The 18,415-nt window shown below is 37.9% G+C and overlaps 1 protein-coding gene across 7 annotated transcripts in view; it reads right to left on the bottom strand.

The window, feature by feature from the left end:
- The window catches only part of LOC115434218 (vinculin-like), a 43,633-nt gene that overhangs the window by 14,368 nt on the left and 10,850 nt on the right, over positions 1 to 18,415 (bottom strand). For 3 of the 7 annotated variants that reach the window (XM_030156028.1, XM_030156029.1, XM_030156031.1), the window contains exons 2-12: positions 15,922 to 15,992; positions 12,677 to 12,827; positions 10,180 to 10,288; positions 7,934 to 8,056; positions 6,602 to 6,762; positions 6,362 to 6,364; positions 4,532 to 4,622; positions 4,290 to 4,437; positions 4,055 to 4,208; positions 1,940 to 2,115; positions 303 to 493 (exon numbers count right to left, since the gene is read on the bottom strand). In XM_030156028.1, coding sequence (XP_030011888.1) covers positions 303 to 493; positions 1,940 to 2,115; positions 4,055 to 4,208; positions 4,290 to 4,437; positions 4,532 to 4,622; positions 6,362 to 6,364; positions 6,602 to 6,762; positions 7,934 to 8,056; positions 10,180 to 10,288; positions 12,677 to 12,827; positions 15,922 to 15,992 — 1,378 coding nt within the window. Of the gene's footprint in view, positions 1 to 302; positions 494 to 1,765; positions 1,865 to 1,939; positions 2,116 to 4,054; positions 4,209 to 4,289; positions 4,438 to 4,531; positions 4,623 to 6,361; positions 6,365 to 6,601; positions 6,763 to 7,933; positions 8,057 to 10,179; positions 10,289 to 12,676; positions 12,828 to 15,921; positions 15,993 to 18,415 lie in introns of all 7 variants that reach the window. The other 4 variants (XM_030156024.1, XM_030156025.1, XM_030156030.1 and 1 more) reach the window with 2 other exon arrangements.

The raw sequence follows: 18,415 nt of genomic DNA, 5'->3' as shown, positions 1-18,415 counted from the left end.
CTAAGGCAAGTGAGTCACTCAGTGATTAATGTATGAGCTATAACACTGAGGGCATTTAAGGAAATGGCATCAATCACCAGTATGGTCATACCCGAAGTGTTTCCTGATTGAGACACTCCAACTGGACACTCTCAAGTCTTTCAGGACCCTCAGTCGCACACAAACAAACAGTCCCAGGTGCTGCTATACCCACTGTCTCACACTCTCCATCATCCACAAAATGCGCTGAAGGTCACACTGTTTATTTTTGCATCACACCACTACATCATCCTTCCCCAGGGCCGTCATCCAACCCCACTCACCTACTCCTCTGTCGTCCACTCCGGGGTTGTTCACCCAGCGGAGGGCCTGCTCCATCTTGCCCTCCAGAGTGACGGCGGCCTTGGCTGGCCTCATGTTAGCCACAGCCCGGTTGGTTTTGGACTGCAGGGTCAGCAGCGCCGCCCCGATCTGTTTCGCCAACGCCCGAGCCTCTGGAGTGTCACCTTTACCCCTATGAAAACAACAGATGGAAAAAGATGATTCAGAAGGAAACCTAAAAGGTGTCTCAGCCAAGGTTTGGAAAAATAGGAATTAAATACAGACTTCAAGCCATCTGATGCACAAAGCCTCACCAATCCCCTGTAAAAGACCGTCTGTAAAGGGAAATACCAGACTGATACCACAGTAATAACCAAACTGACAATATTTACTTGACAACCAAACAGAATCTGTGGATTTTTTTGCATGATGAAAATGTGCAGAATTCAGTAGAGTGTTGTTATCACTCATTTTCGGGCAGCTAATCCACATTTAACAGAATTCACAAAGCACTGGTAATCACAACTCATCCAAACAACCTTAACCCATAAAGACCCAGTGCTACTTTGGTGGCAGTTCCCAAATAAATTTTTCCCCATATTTAACATTGCTTAAGTGATTTATCACCATTTATTGTAATATTATCTACTTTATTTGTTTTTTTCAGCAAACTTTTCAGCTAAAATTTTCCTATATTTATTTTTATAATCATGTTGATGTTCTTTAGTTCAGATTAAAGTTGAGGGACATTATATCAAAAACTGAGAAAACTGAAGAAAAAGTGGCTCTTTCTGCAAAATATAAGATTAACTGAACATAAACCAAGTGTCTCCAGCCACTGTCTTTGATCCAACTCTATGGGTTTTACTGGTGAATCAATGTTGTAGAAGATGACGGTGGTTCTGCGTTCACTACGGAACCCCTGAACATCCAAATGGGTCATATCTGATAACCATGAAAAGATGATAAACTACATTTTACACCAATTATTTATACGGATGGATACGATTAGTGGATCAACAGGTATTAAACGGTTTAAATCAGTAGATGATTTTGGTTGCCAATGGATTTTCGGGTCTTTAAGGGTTAATTTTTTTACCTTAACTTCATCTCACTAGAACCACTGAATTTGACATTGAACTGTCATATGTATTAAGCTGCATTTGTTCAAATTCTGTTTTGTGCAGATATCTGTGGCTGCAGATTCCACTCAGGTCTTGTGGAACTTAAAATAAAGATATATAAAATTAGATGTTTTTCTTATGTGCAGACAGATTCAAGGCCAAAAGGGTCAAATAATATCTATGTCCAGATGTGTCTAAAACTCATTTCAGTTGTTATTTATTGATGTAACCTTTAAATCAAGTGGTATTTCCCTTTACCTTTTACCCAGCTTTAACACTCAAACTGACCCTCCACATGATCCCAATAACCACATCACGACCCACACCCAGCAGTTAAAAACCTTATTGTCGGACTGACGCCCAAGGTTGACAGGCAACAACATATTTTCCAGGCAGGTAAAAAATGCCATGCACTGGTGGGGTGAGGTTGCAGTTTAAGCCTGAAAAAGAAGAATTATTTAAAATATTAACATAACATCAATAGCTGTACATGTGCCAGAAAATGGAACACATACTGTCTGCGAAGTTCCATGAGTCTGGCAGTGAGGCCTGCGATTTCGCTGATGGAGCGAAGGATGTCATCCCTCTCTTTGGGGTCTTCACACAGATCAGCGATGCGTTTGGCCTCTGCTAGTAATGCTCTGATGTTTTCCTCACCCTCAGGTCCACCATTAGGATCAGCCAGCCAAGCCTAAGGAAAACACACATTACATATTTATTTGTTGTTCTTTTTTCTTCAAGTACAATAAGAAAACACAGGAAATGAACAGCCTTAAAAGACACAGAAAAAAACTGACCTAAATGGGTTGTAAAGGTTAAAGTGTGAACCCTGTCAAGAAGCAGCACAAACAATTGGAAACATCGAACATGTGTTGAATGAAACCTGGTATAAAACATCAGAAAGTTAATGCAATAAATATTGTATTATCTGAACAAATGGTTTAAAGAAGTAATAAGTGCAAAGGGGGGTCACATTAAATCCTACCACTTTGGTTTATAGAAGCTGTTTTTTCCCTGAAACATTTGTATTTACTGCTGTACATACTTCACATATATCTAGATTAGATCTTAATACAGAGACTGATGTGTGGTCATTCGAACTTTACTAAACCAACACACCTAATGTTGGCCTAGACCAGGGGTGTCAAACTCATTTTCTTTCAGGGGCCACATTAAGCCAATTTTGATCTCCAGTAGGCCGGACCAGCCAAATAATAGCATAATAGCCTATAAATAATGGCAACTACAAATTTTTTATATGCAAAAAATAAGATTAAATTATGAAACCGTTTAAATTTTACAAACTATCCAAACAAAAAAGAAGTGAATAACCTGAAAAAAACTGAAATTTTTTAAAGAAAAATAACAAGAAATAAAAAGAAAAATTTGATCAGTATTATGCCTCAACTTATGATTTCTACATGTACATTGTGGATCAGATCTACGAAGGCCCAAAACAGGCAGAATATTGTTAAAATTACACATATTTTTCTTTAGACATTTCAGGTTGTTCATATTTGTTCAGGTTATTGACGTTTAATTATTAAAGGATGTCAGAGTTTAATGTTCGTTGCAATAAATCAAAAAGAAGAAATTGGTGTTGCCATTATTTAGAGGCATGATGTCATATTATTTTTTCCACATTAAACCAAGAAGAACATTTGGAGTCATTATTTCTAGGTTATTATGCTATTATGTTCAAGTTCGACGCCCTTGACTGTTAATATCTTCTGCACTTTACAAATTTATCCTGCGGGCCAGATTGAACCGGTTTTGGCCCGCGGGCTGCATGTTTGACACCTGTGGCCGAGACCTTTTGCACATTACTGGACATGTATGATGGACAGTAATCTGTACTTATATACAGTATTTAAGGAATAAATGTCTTGTTTGCTCATATCTTTAGAACTTAATATCTGCAAATTATATGTTTTTGAAAAATAATAATCATTATGTCTAAGGAAACTAAGGAAAATGTATTTAATTATAATATAGGTTTAAATTAATAAGGGAGCACAAATGGTAAAGATTAACTTATGGAGATGGGGTGGGAATAAATAAATAAATACATTTTTTTCCTCTTCTATTTCCACTTGTTTGGATGTTTTTTTCCTTCTCATCTTTATATGTTAAAGGTACATTTCAAATTCAGTGTACTTAACCATTAATTTGAGGTTCTTCCATTTTATACATGTTTCACTAAACCTCAAAGGCATTGTACTTTTTTTACCCCACCACTTTTTTCTGTGCAGGCTTGAGTAAGTTTAAATGAAGAGCTTTACTTGTAGTGAAGCATTTTCACAATGTCCAGTTAGTATTGAATTCTTCTTCCACCACTGTTGGATTCACATTTGATAAAATATACATCAGAAACCTACCAGAAAGCACCACAAGAGGGCTTTAACTAGTCTACGAAACCACAATGATGATGTATAAACCATTGAGGTGCTACATTTAGATGATGCAATTATAACTATTATTTTTTTTCCTAATCTGTTTAATTCTTTGCATGAAATGACAAAATGTCTCACAATAAAGGAGGAGGGATAGGATGGATTTAATATGAAGAGGAGGCATCCTTCACTGGGGAGAGGGTTAACGTGGATTATTGTGTTGCTGTTTTATCTGACCTGTGCAGCGTCCAGCCTTCTGGCAATGGCCTGCTTGGCATTGATTAGAGCTTCCAGTCTACGGGCAGCAGTGTCCACTTTGCCAAATAACAAATCTAAGCCCTGTGAGCACTGGCCGGCACGCTGCACACAGCCGGGGGTCGCACCCTGGCCCCTGTCGGAAACACACACAGCTGCTGACACATGATGGCACAAGACATTTTTCATACAAAGTGGAATCATACGATCATACTACCTGGCTCGTAGATCCGCGATCTGGTCGGTCATTTGTCCCAGAGCCTTCGTAGTTGCCAATATATCCTTCCTCTCCTTCCCGGCGCACAGCTCTCCAACTTTGCCGGCTTCGTCCAGTATCACACGCAGTGCAACTTCACCAGGGTCTCCTATGCATGAAGGAACACAACACGAAGAGTGAATGAACGCATGAACAGGATGATGAACAGATTTAACAAACTGCATGAAAATCAACACAGTTACCTGGCTGGGCATGAGGGTCTTTGAGCCAGGTTTTAGCTTGTGCCATCTTTGATTCAATTAAAGCCAAAGACCTCTTCAAAGCCTCCATATCCTGAGGTAGAGACAAAACACAGCATTGTGTGTAGCTTTATCACAATAGTCGACATTAAATAGCATGCTTCTGAAAATTCAGGTTTCAAGCAGAGTTTAGTAGTTCAATAAAAAAAGTCATTACTGCTTTATAAATTTTAACTCACTATGTTTCTGGGTACTTATGAAACACTAATGTACCTATTTTACCTATTTATTCAATAAATCATTTTTCACATATATCTACACCACAAACATCAAAATCTTACCAAGTGTATTTTTCTCATTTCTAGTCCAAATATCTCATCATGCGTAAAAAAAGACATAACCACCTAAAGAGTAACTTGTAAGTGAGATATAAGAACTTATTTTTAGACAATAGATCTTGAAAATCTCTTTTCAAGAAATCTTACCAAGATAATTTTCACTTGTTCCATTGGCAGATTTTTTTTTTTTTTTGCTTAATTCAAGCAAAAAATCTGCCAACGGAACAAGTGAAAATTATCTTGGTAAGATTTCTTGAAATGAGATTTTCAAGATCTGTTGTCTAAAATAAGTTCTTATATCTCACTTACAAGTTACTCTTTAGGGGATTATGTCTTATTTTAAGTGTGATGAGATATTTCTGACTAGAAATGAGAAAAATACACTTGGTAAGATTTTGATTTTTGCTGTGCAGAGCTGAAAATCTGAGAAAAATGCTCAATTAAATAGAATTTTTAAGGTTTCAATATACAATAAGTAATAAAACCTACATTTATGAATAATATTGGTATGTTACTGTCTATGCACTTAATTCTGGACAATAAACCTGGTAAGCCTTTAGTTACATTTATGACTAATCTGTAAAGCAGTAATGAAGTACTTTTAAACCAAGAACCAAGTCATTAGTAACAGCAAGAGGCCTTTGTAAGTGAAAACATAAACCATATCTCCAAAGTAACCAAATATATGTATAAAATCATAATTCTTTATGATAAAAACAAACTTAGATATGACACAAAATCTCATTGGTTTATTCCAGGTGGAGAAAAAAGCTTTTTCCAGCTCAGAGGAGAATAAACCGCTTAAGTGGAACCGTTCAATACAGCCCATCAATTATGGATGTGTCTGGACACCAAACAGCTTATTTCTATAATTCATGACCATAGAGGAGGACAGTCATCGCTTGCCAGCAGTTCCCCACACTGGCAGGAAGTGCTTATCACATCTCATACACAGAGTATGCAGTAAGTCCACAGCAAACACACACACACACACACACACACACACACAAACACAAACAGACAGATCATTGTCTGAGCAAGTTGTGTGCAGAAAAACATGCAGGGTTACAGGTTAGATGAGTGAAACACATTTTGACCTCATGATAACTGTTACATCTGAAAAACTAAGTCAGAGAGTGACAGTATATCCATCCATATTTTATTGTCCTAATGACAGCCCTGTTGTGAAAAGAACATGAAAACATGAGAAGGAAAACACCATGATTGAAGACAGCCTGGACTGAAGCAGCTTTCACTATGAAGCTCAAAGAGGAGCTGCTGTTTCATTGGACTCATATGGACATCTCTAGACAAACAGATGCACATATACCAATATCGTGATGATCACATCAGATAAACAGTCATTGGACTAAAACACAAACACACTTATTGTTAAATTACCAGCATGACAGATAAGCATGAAGACGTATTTGTCTCTGTCTCACATACACATTGGCATGCTGGAAACTGCAGAGGGGGAGAGAAACAGGCTTACCTTCTACAGGGAGGAAAAGAATGGAGGACGAAGATAAAGAAAGGAAAGAAAAGAAAAACCAGGAGTTATACTAACGAGCAAAAAGAAAAAAGTGATTTTTCTTGGAGATCTCTCGACATGTGGATAAAACCTCAGCTTGTGTGTGTGAAACAGACACTCCAGAGCATAAGTGAGTGTGTGACTTAAGTTTTTAGGGATTTTTTTTTTTTTTAAGTTGCTTTGTGCAGCACAGGATTGTACCTTGTTTGCCCACGCGTCCTCGTCCCATGTGGTGAGCTGTAAGACTCGTATGATCTCGTTAATTTCGGCGCTCATCTTTTCAAAAGTAAACCTTCGGTTCCGCTCCGCCTCCTCCACACCGGCGCCTCGACTGCTCTTTGTCGCAACAAAAATCTTTATAGCTGGGGATGGAAACATGATCAAGTGATTATTATCATTAAGAAATACTGAAGATATAACAAAAACATGGACGTAGTGTTTACACAGTATCTAAAATAACACTGAAATTATACAACAATGTAATCATGTAGGTTTATTTCATTTTATGTATTTAATAAAGTGGAGAGTGTGTTCTTAATTTTACGTTCCAGGTGAGTCTCTAACATCCTCTCTGTCAAACTTGTTTAAATTGTGGTTTCAGGATTATGACTGGATAGGTAAAGGAATAGAGTCAGGAAACTTTTGTGTTTTCTACAATATGAATAACATGCATTGTACGTGCACAATATATCCAGGTGTTTTTCTGGTGTGGCACTGAAAATAAACTTCACCTTCTCTAAGAAATTTGGGGAAGAGTAAACAGTTTTTCCTCTCTAAACTGTCCTATCCATCCACTCAACCTATAACCCAATCAGTCTATCAATGATTGGATGTATTTTCTGACATAAAAACAATCACACTGATTGACATTGTATTTATGTAAAACAGACATCCACTAAAGATGATCATTGTTAAAATGGTAAAATGTCATGTTGAGCTTTTATTGCACAACATTTTTTTTTGCACATTTTTACATGACATTCTCTATTATAAAAAATATTAAAATCTGCACTGAAAATAATGAAAAAAAGCAAATAATACAAATTAAACTAAAACAGTAAACCTGCTTTAAAAGCCAATTAAAACTACACTAGCATATCCGTGCTATTGATATATAGAAAATAGATGTTGTAGCAAAGGAAGATACATCCTGTATAGATTTTCAAAAAATTTAATTTGTAAAACCTTTTTCTTGATCTGCTTTTTAAACACATAATCTGCCTCAAACTTTAGATGAACTATCTTAAGCAGACAGTCCAGACTAATCATACAGAATTCTTCACTCTTAATAGCTTTTGTTTGGAGTTGTGATCTATACATCCACACTGAGCCTGCACGTCGAACTCACTGTAGATTAAAACCTTGAAGCCAATAGCTGGTGGGTGTTTAAGTCTGAGCAGTCAGTCAGACATCCAGGCAACTAATGACTGTAATTACCCATGTTGCTATAACAACTGTCAGATGCTGGTTGACCTGCCCTTTTTCTGCTACTGTGCCACTGTCAATTGCCCACACACAGTCACCGTTACACACCTGATATGAGAACAGGCAGCAGCTCTTTGATAGTGTTCATGGAGCTGACCAGCATCTGTCTGTGTTCTTGGTGCGTCAGCTCCTGTTGCCTTTCCTCAATCATCTTTGACATTTTGGTCATCCCTATAAGAAGATAAGAAAGAAGAGGATTCAATGAGAAGCTGTGAAAAGTTGCTTGTAATTATGCAATTCATCCTTAACGGGATAACTTAGACCAGTGGAGATTTCTCATAGACTGCAAGGGATGCTCGGCTTCCCCTAAAATTATGAAAATTAAATGGTTAAATATGTACGGTTGTGTTGACATTTCATGGACTACAAATATGTTAGAACACGATCATCTCACAGATGAGTTTGTTCAGAATCAGCTTTATAACACATCAACGGACTCGATGTTGTTACTTCTCATACATTCCCGTTGCGCTGTTTTCTCATATGATCTCTGCTCAGTGCATTTGCCCGTAGAAGCTCAGTGTCCATGCACTTCAATGGGACTGAGTGGAACAGTTTTTTTCATTGCCTCAAAACTGGACAGTAATTGGATAAATGCCACAATGTTGTCCCTCCCCCAGACGCTCGGCGTCTTTGGGGGTGAATGGAGCTGTGGGTGGAGCTTGGCTGCGCTGGATGCCAGGATTCCACATGCTGATTGGAGGATCAGTCAAAAGGCTGAATCCCGTTTGATTGACAGCTATTTTGAGATCTACTCCTTCAGTTAATACTGTCGCGCATTCTGCTGTGAAATCGAGAGAGAAACCACTACGAAATTACTTGTTCATTTCTTGCACTGTAAATAAAACACACTCGTACTTCCTTGTTTCAATTTAACATAATTTCAACGTTTTCTTGTTTACTTGGTACGATAAGGTCACTGACCATTTTCTTAAAAAGGAACGGAGGGCCGAATTTATGTTTAAATAACTTGACCATTTTTTTTTGTAAGCCAACAGTGAGCTTCCCCTGTCTGAAAGATGAGCAGCCGCCACTGACTTAGACGTAGAATAGGCTGAAAGGTCTTTTTGCTGTGTAAAAATACTTTTGTTTGACAAATTTCCAATAGTTCCAGTGTGGAAATTCCTTGATTTGAAGTTCCATCATGATCCAGACAGCTGAATTTACGATTTCCCTTTTTTTTGTAATGTTTATATACTATCATGAACCACAAAAATTCTGATATTGCGGTTACAGCTGCTTATTTTATAGCCTCTTGCAATTTTACAGTTACCTGACTGGTTGATGCTTAGATGCTGAATGAACAGCCATATGCAGTAAAACTGAGAAAATTAAGGATGAGATGAATAATACATAGAGTATCATTGTGCCTTTTAACTGTAGATAGGTCTGTGGAATCTAATTGAAGTAAATGAGATTGCAGGATTGCAAAACTGGAAAATATTTGAGTGTAATACCACATTTTTGAGCTGCCTCTCCATGTAAAAAGGCTCCATTCTTTTGCCAATATGCATTTGTTTTATTGTCTCTCTTACACCACATCTCTTCTGCCAAAAAAATAAACAGCCCAGTTGAAAACATTACTGGGAAAATTATGAAAAAAAAACAAAACAAACAAGTTACATGGTTTTGATGAAGTAATTAAAATACTTCTTGTTACTTATTGCATAACTTTAACCTGTAATGAAAATAACCCTCTCAACATTGCCTGTTAGAGTAAGAGGAGCCTAAATTCCAGGAGCCCAGCAGCTCGAATGCAGCTAATTTCTGCCTCCATTGACCTTGTTGACAGCCCTGAAAACAGTCAGAGGCCAAGGGTATCCTCAAATTCATCAGCTGAGTAGTTCCAACACATCCAGGCAGATTGTTAGATCATAACTGACCCATCTCGTACAATGGCAGCATCAGTCATGTGTGAAAGACCTTGGCATCAGATTTCCTCCAGCTCATTATGGCACACTGCACTGACAACACAATTGACCTTTTACCGCCTACGATAAATAGTCTGTTTATGGTCCTGCTGTGGTGCCAGTAAAGAGAACTTGATCCTTAATAACAACAACTTAGTATCGGATGAATAGTCAGTGATGAAAATAGTGTTAGAGAGTCTTTAACCCAGAGAATAATCCAAAACAGAAGTCAGGTGAATAGTTTTCTGCTTCAGTGATGCAGTAAAGCAAAGTCAAACACTGTATTTGGAAAACTAATTGTCCGTGTCAATCCTTGATCATTATTGGACTTCATCAGTTCAGTTTAGTTCAAAATAGGAATAAAAAAAAAAACCCTCTGCTGACCTGGTCCCAGGTTTTTGGTGTAAGTGATGAGGTCCTCCATGGTCTCCACCACTTCAGCAACTGTCAGATACTCCAGGATTCCTTTACACACTCGGATTATTTTACGCACCTAAAACATAGCAACAAACAGGTTAAACATTATTTAGCTACACAGCCCGGACCAAAAAAAAGTCCCCATCTTATTTTAACAAACTGGATGATTACTACAATGATTAATCCATTTGAGCTGTCTTCTTTAACTCTAACAGACACAGTGAAAATCATCTTATTTCTTAAACAACCATCATATAAAAAGAGAAAAAATATCATAAAAGGTCTTGTAGTCTGAAGAGTCCAGATTGACCCTGTTCCAGACTGATGGGTGCATCAGGGGGAGAAGAGAGGCAGATGAAATGATTACCCATCATGCCTAGTACCTACAGTTGAAGCCTATGGGGGCAGTGTTATGATCTATTTTATGTATTGTTAATTTGTCCCTGATAACTGATCCTTTACAGTTGCCATAATTATTTATGTTTGATTATGATTATGTATGAAATGCACTAAATAAAAGATACTGATTAATATTTTTGAGCTGATTCAGGTTTATATTTTAATCATTCTAGTCAGGAGTTTTATTATACATGGTTAGAAAGTTATAGACACTTAGGAAAGAAGTGTGATTTGTGCAAATTTTGATAGCCTATTCTTGTTTCTACGTTTTCAGCTCCAGAGGCTCGGAGTTAATATACCACTTTTAGTAGAGGAAATCCCTTTATATTTGGGTGCTTCTATGAAACTGGGTTCATTTTGGTACCTGGCACTTTTCCAGTTTTTTTAGACACAATAATAAAAGAGAAATTTAGACATATTTCCCCCCAGGATGTACCTAATGATGACTTCAGATAAATGCAAAAAAAAGTTATACTGTTGCTCTGAGCCATCCCAAAATTAATCAATTTTTAATACAATATTGGGGCCAAAAAAAGGACCAGAATTGGGATAGGAAACGCTACCTAGGTGTCAGTACATTTGATCTGGAAAACATAGCTGTAACTTGGTCTTATATACCGCTATAAATAAAGACACTGTGTTAAATTTGACGAACCTAGTGGTTTTTCTAATCCAGACATGCAGGTTTTTCATGAATCGGCAGTCTCATTCCAAGTGTCTTGTGTAACCCATCATGTCCACTCGTGTTACATGCGGAACCTGTCCATTTAAACACAAATAAATTGTGAGGGATTTTGCAACAGCTGTCATTTTTGTGAAACACTCTGCCTTGCTTATTTACGTCAATTCCCAAAACGTACCTGTGAGAGAATAAAAAGATATTTGAACAAATAGTAGCGCATAATTTTCATGTCCTTTTTACTGTGTTACATGTGGATTTTTGTATAAAAAATAATATAAAAAAGTGTTTTATCTGAAAAATAGTTTCTCTTATATCTAATTAAATACCTATTTTTAAAATAGACCCAAAGTGCTTCCAAACTTGCTTCATAACATTAGTCTGCATCTTGTTCGAATTTTTAGCCCATGTCCTGTTTTTAGGGACCAATTTCATAGAAGCATCCATTTTTGTTATCATTCATTTAAATTCAGCTTATCTTTATTAAATTCGTATAGCAGACATTTCATGTGTCACTTTTGCACACAAGCACACAAACTATGATGTCTTTACAAGTTATATTTATGCCAAACATTGACTTTTCACTACATTGTCACATTAGTTTAATCCTTCCAAAGGTCAGGGTCAGGGAAGCTGTGTTTGTTTTCATTTTGGAAGACTGTCAAGGCTTCACACCAAACATTTTTTTCCACCAAGCTGAGGATTGTTATCTTAAACAGCACCTACACAGACCTTTAGACTAAATGTTCAAAAGACACCAAAGAGTGAATTTGTGAAATCACTAATTTTATGGAGAAAGTTGTGTAGAGCCTAAGCTTCAACCTGCAAACAAGCAGAAAACCCATTAATAAAAATTCTCTTCTGAATGTGGGAATGAGCTATTTTTAGACATCCTTGACGTTATCTTGCTGCCTGTGTGGTGTCTTTGTATCTTCTTTTTGTGTGTAACTGTGGGTACAGTCTTGTGATGAATGTCTTGTGACTGTGAGAAGTTGCTCTTTCAAAAATGAGGCTAATGATGAGACACGGTGACCATTATCACGTGCCCAATGTGATTCCACTTATGAGCAGCCACTGAACATCTGACACAGGCACCATGCACGCTGAACACAAATCCTGTATGTGTACAATTTTAAAAACATACACATACACACATACACATTTCCTGAGTTATGACAGAGGGAAGTCATTTGATCTGTGTAATTAGATCTGGCTGCATTTGAGACTCCATTACAGACTTGCTTGAAGCTCAGAGCTGAGTTCCTCCTTCCTCTGTAGAGCTATATAAAGCTTTATTTCCCTGAAAGATGCCACACCTCTGAAGTAAGAGGGATTCTCAGCCCACACTGCCAGAGGAAAGCACAACACAAACAGATACGCACACACCTCCGCCTCATCAAAGGTAAGGAGCAGGTCGGACGTCCCAGACAGTATCCCTCTGGATCCATCGATCAGGTAATCTCGCGCAGGGACCGAGTATGGATCTGCTTTCAACATTTGAGCTGCCTGGACGAGCTTTGAGGAAGAGTTCTCCACCCTGAAAACAGAAAGCTGGGTTAAGACAAGCGGAAGGGATCGAAAGTATCAAATACATTTGCCAATAACCTTGTGAATCAAACAAAACAGAACAATTCACGCCTGGTTAACAAGGTGCTCGCCCTTTTTTTTTTTGTTCAGTTGCATATTTTAGCTCTTCCAACTCAAGAGAAAGTCATCAATTTGAATATCCAGCAATAAAATCAGAGTTTCTGAGTTTGTTATAGTTAAAATGAAGCCTTTCTTCTGCAGAGTTGCACCAAGGACGCTACAAAAAGCATCGATTTTTTTTGCCATGAATTATATAATTATTGGCGATCATTGATCAGCATAGCCAGGGGAAGGTGAGGGATTTAAAGTGCACTTGAATAAAGCCAAGTCCCTCCTTTTTCTGACCCCCATTGGTCAGGGTATCGATGGCTGCTGGTTCATCTATATTTAGGTGGGTTCACATTCCCACATGCCCCCTCCTAAGCCCCGTGAGTGAGATTTATGGTGTGTTGCCCTGTGTATGTGTGAGACTCAGAGAGCTTGTGTGTGGATCCAAGTCACATCAGGAGCATTATTTTCTTAAAATGAAACTCCAGAAAAGGTAAATTGAAAATGAAGCCAGAAATGAAATTAGACAAGTAAGAGAACTAATGTGCAAAAGATCATTTTAAAAGCAAAAAGTTGACAAATAAAAGGAAAAGTAGAATTAAACGTCCCAACATGTAGCTCTAACAGTTGCAATGCTCCTTGGCTTTGCTTTTACAAGTCTGTGAACTCGGATGCAAGCATGAACGTCATGCTTTCAGAAGATATTTGCACATTTAGTGTTGTGATGATGGTAGTAGAGAGCGTGGTCTAACACATTGGCTCAAAATCTCCCATAGACTTTCAAAAGGGTTGAGATCTGGTGACTATGGAGGCAACTGCATATGGATCACATGATTTCAATTCTCATCAAACTCATTGACCCCTCATGCTGCATGTATGGGGCATCATCATCATCATCATCATCTTCATCATGAAGAGACCACAGGCTACATGCCAGCAAGTTGTGTTTGTGTTTCCTTAGTATCTGTTTATAATAAAGGGTGTGTTTTCCACTCCAGTTTTACCTGCAGAGGTTGTGTAACATGTTTTGCTGCTGTTGAAAGAAATATTTACTGATGAAATGATAACTTCACACAGTGAATAACTACAGTAACTCAAGCAGTAAGTCTCATTTATATGTTTTGCAGCAATTATTTAGTGCAAAATACCAAGTGAGAATAAAAGCATTTTTGGTTCATTAAGGTGTAGTCTTGATAAGAAATAGAAAACACTGCAACTGTCACTGTCTGTGTATGTTCACGCAAAAAAAAAAGTGAACTAGACTTTGCTTCATCAATGAGCAGATTTGTTATATTAATACTGGCCTAATATGCTGCAAAAATGCTAAACTGTTTGTCAAATGTCAGTAGCAAAGCCATTACACACCATCTAAATTTGGTTGTAGCTTTTGTTAATTCACTTTCCTTTTGTCTCCTGCTTACTGAGGAAAGACAGACAAAATTACACTGACATCTTATATTTTAAAAGGTAAGTGGACTCTGTGTGTGTGTTTGTGTGTGTGTCTCAGGCATCACACAAAATCCGGAAAGCACTGACTGCTGCAGTTTGGCATATTTCCTTATTTTTGGTCAAGGAAGAGACTAGCAAAAACGGTAAGTCAATAGGACCAATATTTTGATAATTTTGGAATAAAATACGCTTACAATCACGTTGCTATGCCCAGAATCACATGAACACTTTGGCAGTGACTGCTAGACAAATGCGGTACAGCACATGTGAATACATGACAAATGTCCATGCTGGGGGACCGAGATGTTGCCCCTCAGGGTCGGGATATGGTCCCTGGTATACTGCCCCTCAGGGTCAGTATGTGGATTTTAAAAACACCCTCCCCTTTTCGCATCCCACCCTTGGCATTGACAATGATGAAGTCCAGGATCTAGAACCTGTGGTGCCCCACAGGTCAACGCATTCGTTATATATATGGCTGTTTGGCTGAAATGCTCAATGGCAACATTTCTTTCTGACCACAGGGTTAGTTTTCTTGGTGCCACTCGCCTCCTTGTTGAGAATATGATGACTTATCACGTTTTTTTTTTTACACATCTCTGAAGAGCATCATTCATGGTTTTTGTACCTCCGAACTCTTACATATTCATCTTTGTAATGAGGGGTTTATTCACTGGTTTTACGCCTCTCTGTTCTGGCTGACAGTCTGATCACGTCCTGAATCGATCTTCTCAGACTTGCTTCTGTTTTTCTTCAAATATCACTGTAATTCACGAGCAGCGTAGTCATCAAATGTGCACTGTCAACCATCATTTACAGATTTAGCTATGCCTTACGCAGAGATTCAAGAGCAGATGCCACTTTGGTCACTGGTCCAACTGATAGGCTGCCATCTGTGCCACAACAATGAATCTTCAAATTTACACTGATACTTGAAATCAGAATGAACTGTCCCACTTGACATTTTTATACATGATACAGAATATAATTGGATATTAACTGCTCATTTTTGTACCATGCAGTCCACCTGTGTGTAAGCATCTGCATTTGTTATGCTTCCATGTTTCTCTACTCATGTCTTTAAATTCATCACTCATCTGAATGTAGTAGCTCTAATGGCATGAACACAGTACAGTTATACACAGATATTCACACATTTTGGACTCTGGATCCAACTTTGGAGAGAACCAGCTTTCGAACAGCTTCCAGACTTCATGTTAGCTCTTTGGGTGCAGGCTGGAAAACAAACGGCTGTCAGCGGTCAGGATGTTGGAGCTGGACAGTCATCCTGGCTCGTCCTCTAACTGCACAGAGGAGGCTTCAGAAGTGGCTCTTTGTTGCAGCTGGGAACGCAGCCACGTTTCCTAACATTAAATTGCATGGAATGCTCTTTTTGACAAGTTGTCTTCGCTGAGATAAAGTGGATGATTTCCATAATTTTGTTGGTGGTTATTTTCTGTCACTGAGTGTGGATGAGAGAGGGAATGACAGAGGGAGGTTTACAAAGACAGAAGCTGTAATTTTCATTCACTTTCAGACAGACTTACTTGATGAATGCAGGAGGCATGTCTCTCTTCATCACCTGGTCCTCGGTGGTTTGGACTGTCTCCTTCCCAACCTGCAACACACAAATCATTTTAACATTAACTGCGACACGACAGCTAACATTATTTGTGCAAACTATTAATGTTCTGTTGCGCTGATATGATGTGTATTGAGTCACACATAATCCTACCATATGTCTCAGCTCTGGTTGAAACTTGTTTATGTTTCTTTATTATGACTCAGCTGTGACATTTGAGACTGTGCACCCATATATGACCATCAGCTGGAGGCCTGTAGCTGATTTCTATCGTCTACTTACCACTGCAGCACCAGTGGAAGTGAAAATGTTTCACATAAGTGTAACATTTTCTCCACTTCAAATGATAAAGAATCGATATTCATGATGTGGCTGAGGTGAATGTGTGTGCTTTCTTTTTTACTGAACAAATTAAACTTGATAGTCACAACTGGGTTTATTGATTTTTCGATCACAGTTGCTTGAATTTTTCCTCTAACGGTGCCACACATTGTTTTCTGCCTGATTTAAAATAAAAACACTGGCATTCAGATGCCATTAAATCAATAAAAACACTGCTCACTTGATTCTTTAACCACTGTTAGTCTGTTATTCTGTATTTTAAGTCACACTCAGTTTCAGTATCTAAATGACCCAAGTAGAAACACTCAGCTCAGACATTTCAGCAAAATAAGGATAGTTGTATTGATTCTTTTATTTTTTGTGTCATGCTCACAGAAAGTCCAACTGTCATGTTTTACAAGACAATAAAAACACAGTAGCAACAGTCATCTGCTTGAAAAAACCATACCCTTTCTCTATGTAGTGGTCAATGACGAGAGATAAATAATGTTTTCATCCTGTCTGGATTGTCTCTCTAGTTACACATATGATGTCTGTCAGTTTAAAAGATGATATCACAAGCCAAGAAAGTCACAGTTTGTGGCAAAGTTGGTAAAAAAACATGTAGTTTTGTGTCAAACAGCTGAATGGACTTCACCTCTCATTACACATGATACAAAAACATGATTCAAAACAGCTGCTGCTTCAGTTCACTTTACATTTACCTCCCACTGTACATCTAATGTGGTGAACAAGTATTAGAAGAGGGCAAAAATCACCAGTTTGGTCATATTGAAGCTTCAGTGACATCTTCAACATCTCTGAACAGATCGTGGACAGAGACAGTTATAATGACGTCACCTCTGTAACTTTTGCATGTGCAGTCTTTACATTTATGTATTTTCAATCTGATACTACATATATTTTCCCACTTAAATATGAATTTCTTTACTTGTAAAATTATCTTTTATATTGACAAACATCTTAAGTGTAAAAATGACTTGTTTCCCAACCTTGAGTATAGTTTTTGTTTTGTTTTTCTGAAATAAGCAAAGAGAAATTAAAAAGCACTATATATTCTTTTCAGAATTTTACCTGCATGCTATTAAAAACTAGAACACGAAAGACAAACTTGGAGATTCCTATCAAAATGTCTAGATGTTTTTTGCGTTTCTTGGTGAGAAGCAGTTGTCATTATGTTCCTTAACTCCATACTTTAACCTCTTCAGGCTTTAAACCACCAATCAGTATAAAGAAAACACTGCTGGGTTGTTATGATGCAGGTTTTATTTAGTTCCCGTTCTTGTCTCGCTTTAGTTAATTGCAGTCTTCTGATTTTTGTTTTCATTATGCTCCAGCTTGTGGAAGTCGAATAGGCAAATGTGTAAACAGCCAAAACAGATGAGACATTTTATAGGAGAGATGGGAACATTTCTCCTGTTTCTGGCATTTTCTGTGTTATATCACAGCAGTTGCATAAACACACTCTCACACAGCAGGGTGACATTGCTCTCTTCTTCTGCAAATGTTCACAGGGATGCAGCTGGCTTTCAGAAAAAGAGAGACTCACATACAAAAAACAAATCCCACAACGTGCACACGCTTACACAAACGCTTGAGATGCAATTACACCGAGATGATGACATAAGTCTCTCGCTGCTGTGTCGATGAAAGTCAGTTAATAGACTTTGTGGCTCCAGAGACTCAGGAGGCGGCCATCATACAGAGCGCTCAAACAACACAATTTCACATACACAACACAGATGCACCCATTCTCCCCTTCACATCTGTAAAGGTTTTACAGAAAAATGATGTGGTGTGTCTCTACTCTGGTCATAAACATGGCTATGACAGACAGAAAGGCATGTACAGTTTCAGTCAATGTTACAACTTGAAAATTGCTGCAATTTATTGATCAATAATTAATTTGTGTGAGCAATTTTAGGCAGCACATGTAAGTTCCCTACCAATCTATTCTATGTTTCCTTTTGGTCATCAGTTGTTTTCAACCTGCATGAGCTACAAGATCTGAAAGATACAAGTAGTCTCTGTAAGACCTAAAGTTGTGTTGTGGTTTTTGAATAATTTTTTGTTGTATTTTATTTTCTTCTCATTGCATCTTTTACATCATTTGGTCT

Source organism: Sphaeramia orbicularis, chromosome 15, assembly GCF_902148855.1.
Source record: "Sphaeramia orbicularis chromosome 15, fSphaOr1.1, whole genome shotgun sequence".
NCBI classification, from domain to species: domain Eukaryota; kingdom Metazoa; phylum Chordata; class Actinopteri; order Kurtiformes; family Apogonidae; genus Sphaeramia; species Sphaeramia orbicularis.
The sequence above is the reverse complement of the archived record's forward strand: the minus strand, read 5'-3'. Positions and strand labels throughout refer to the sequence as shown.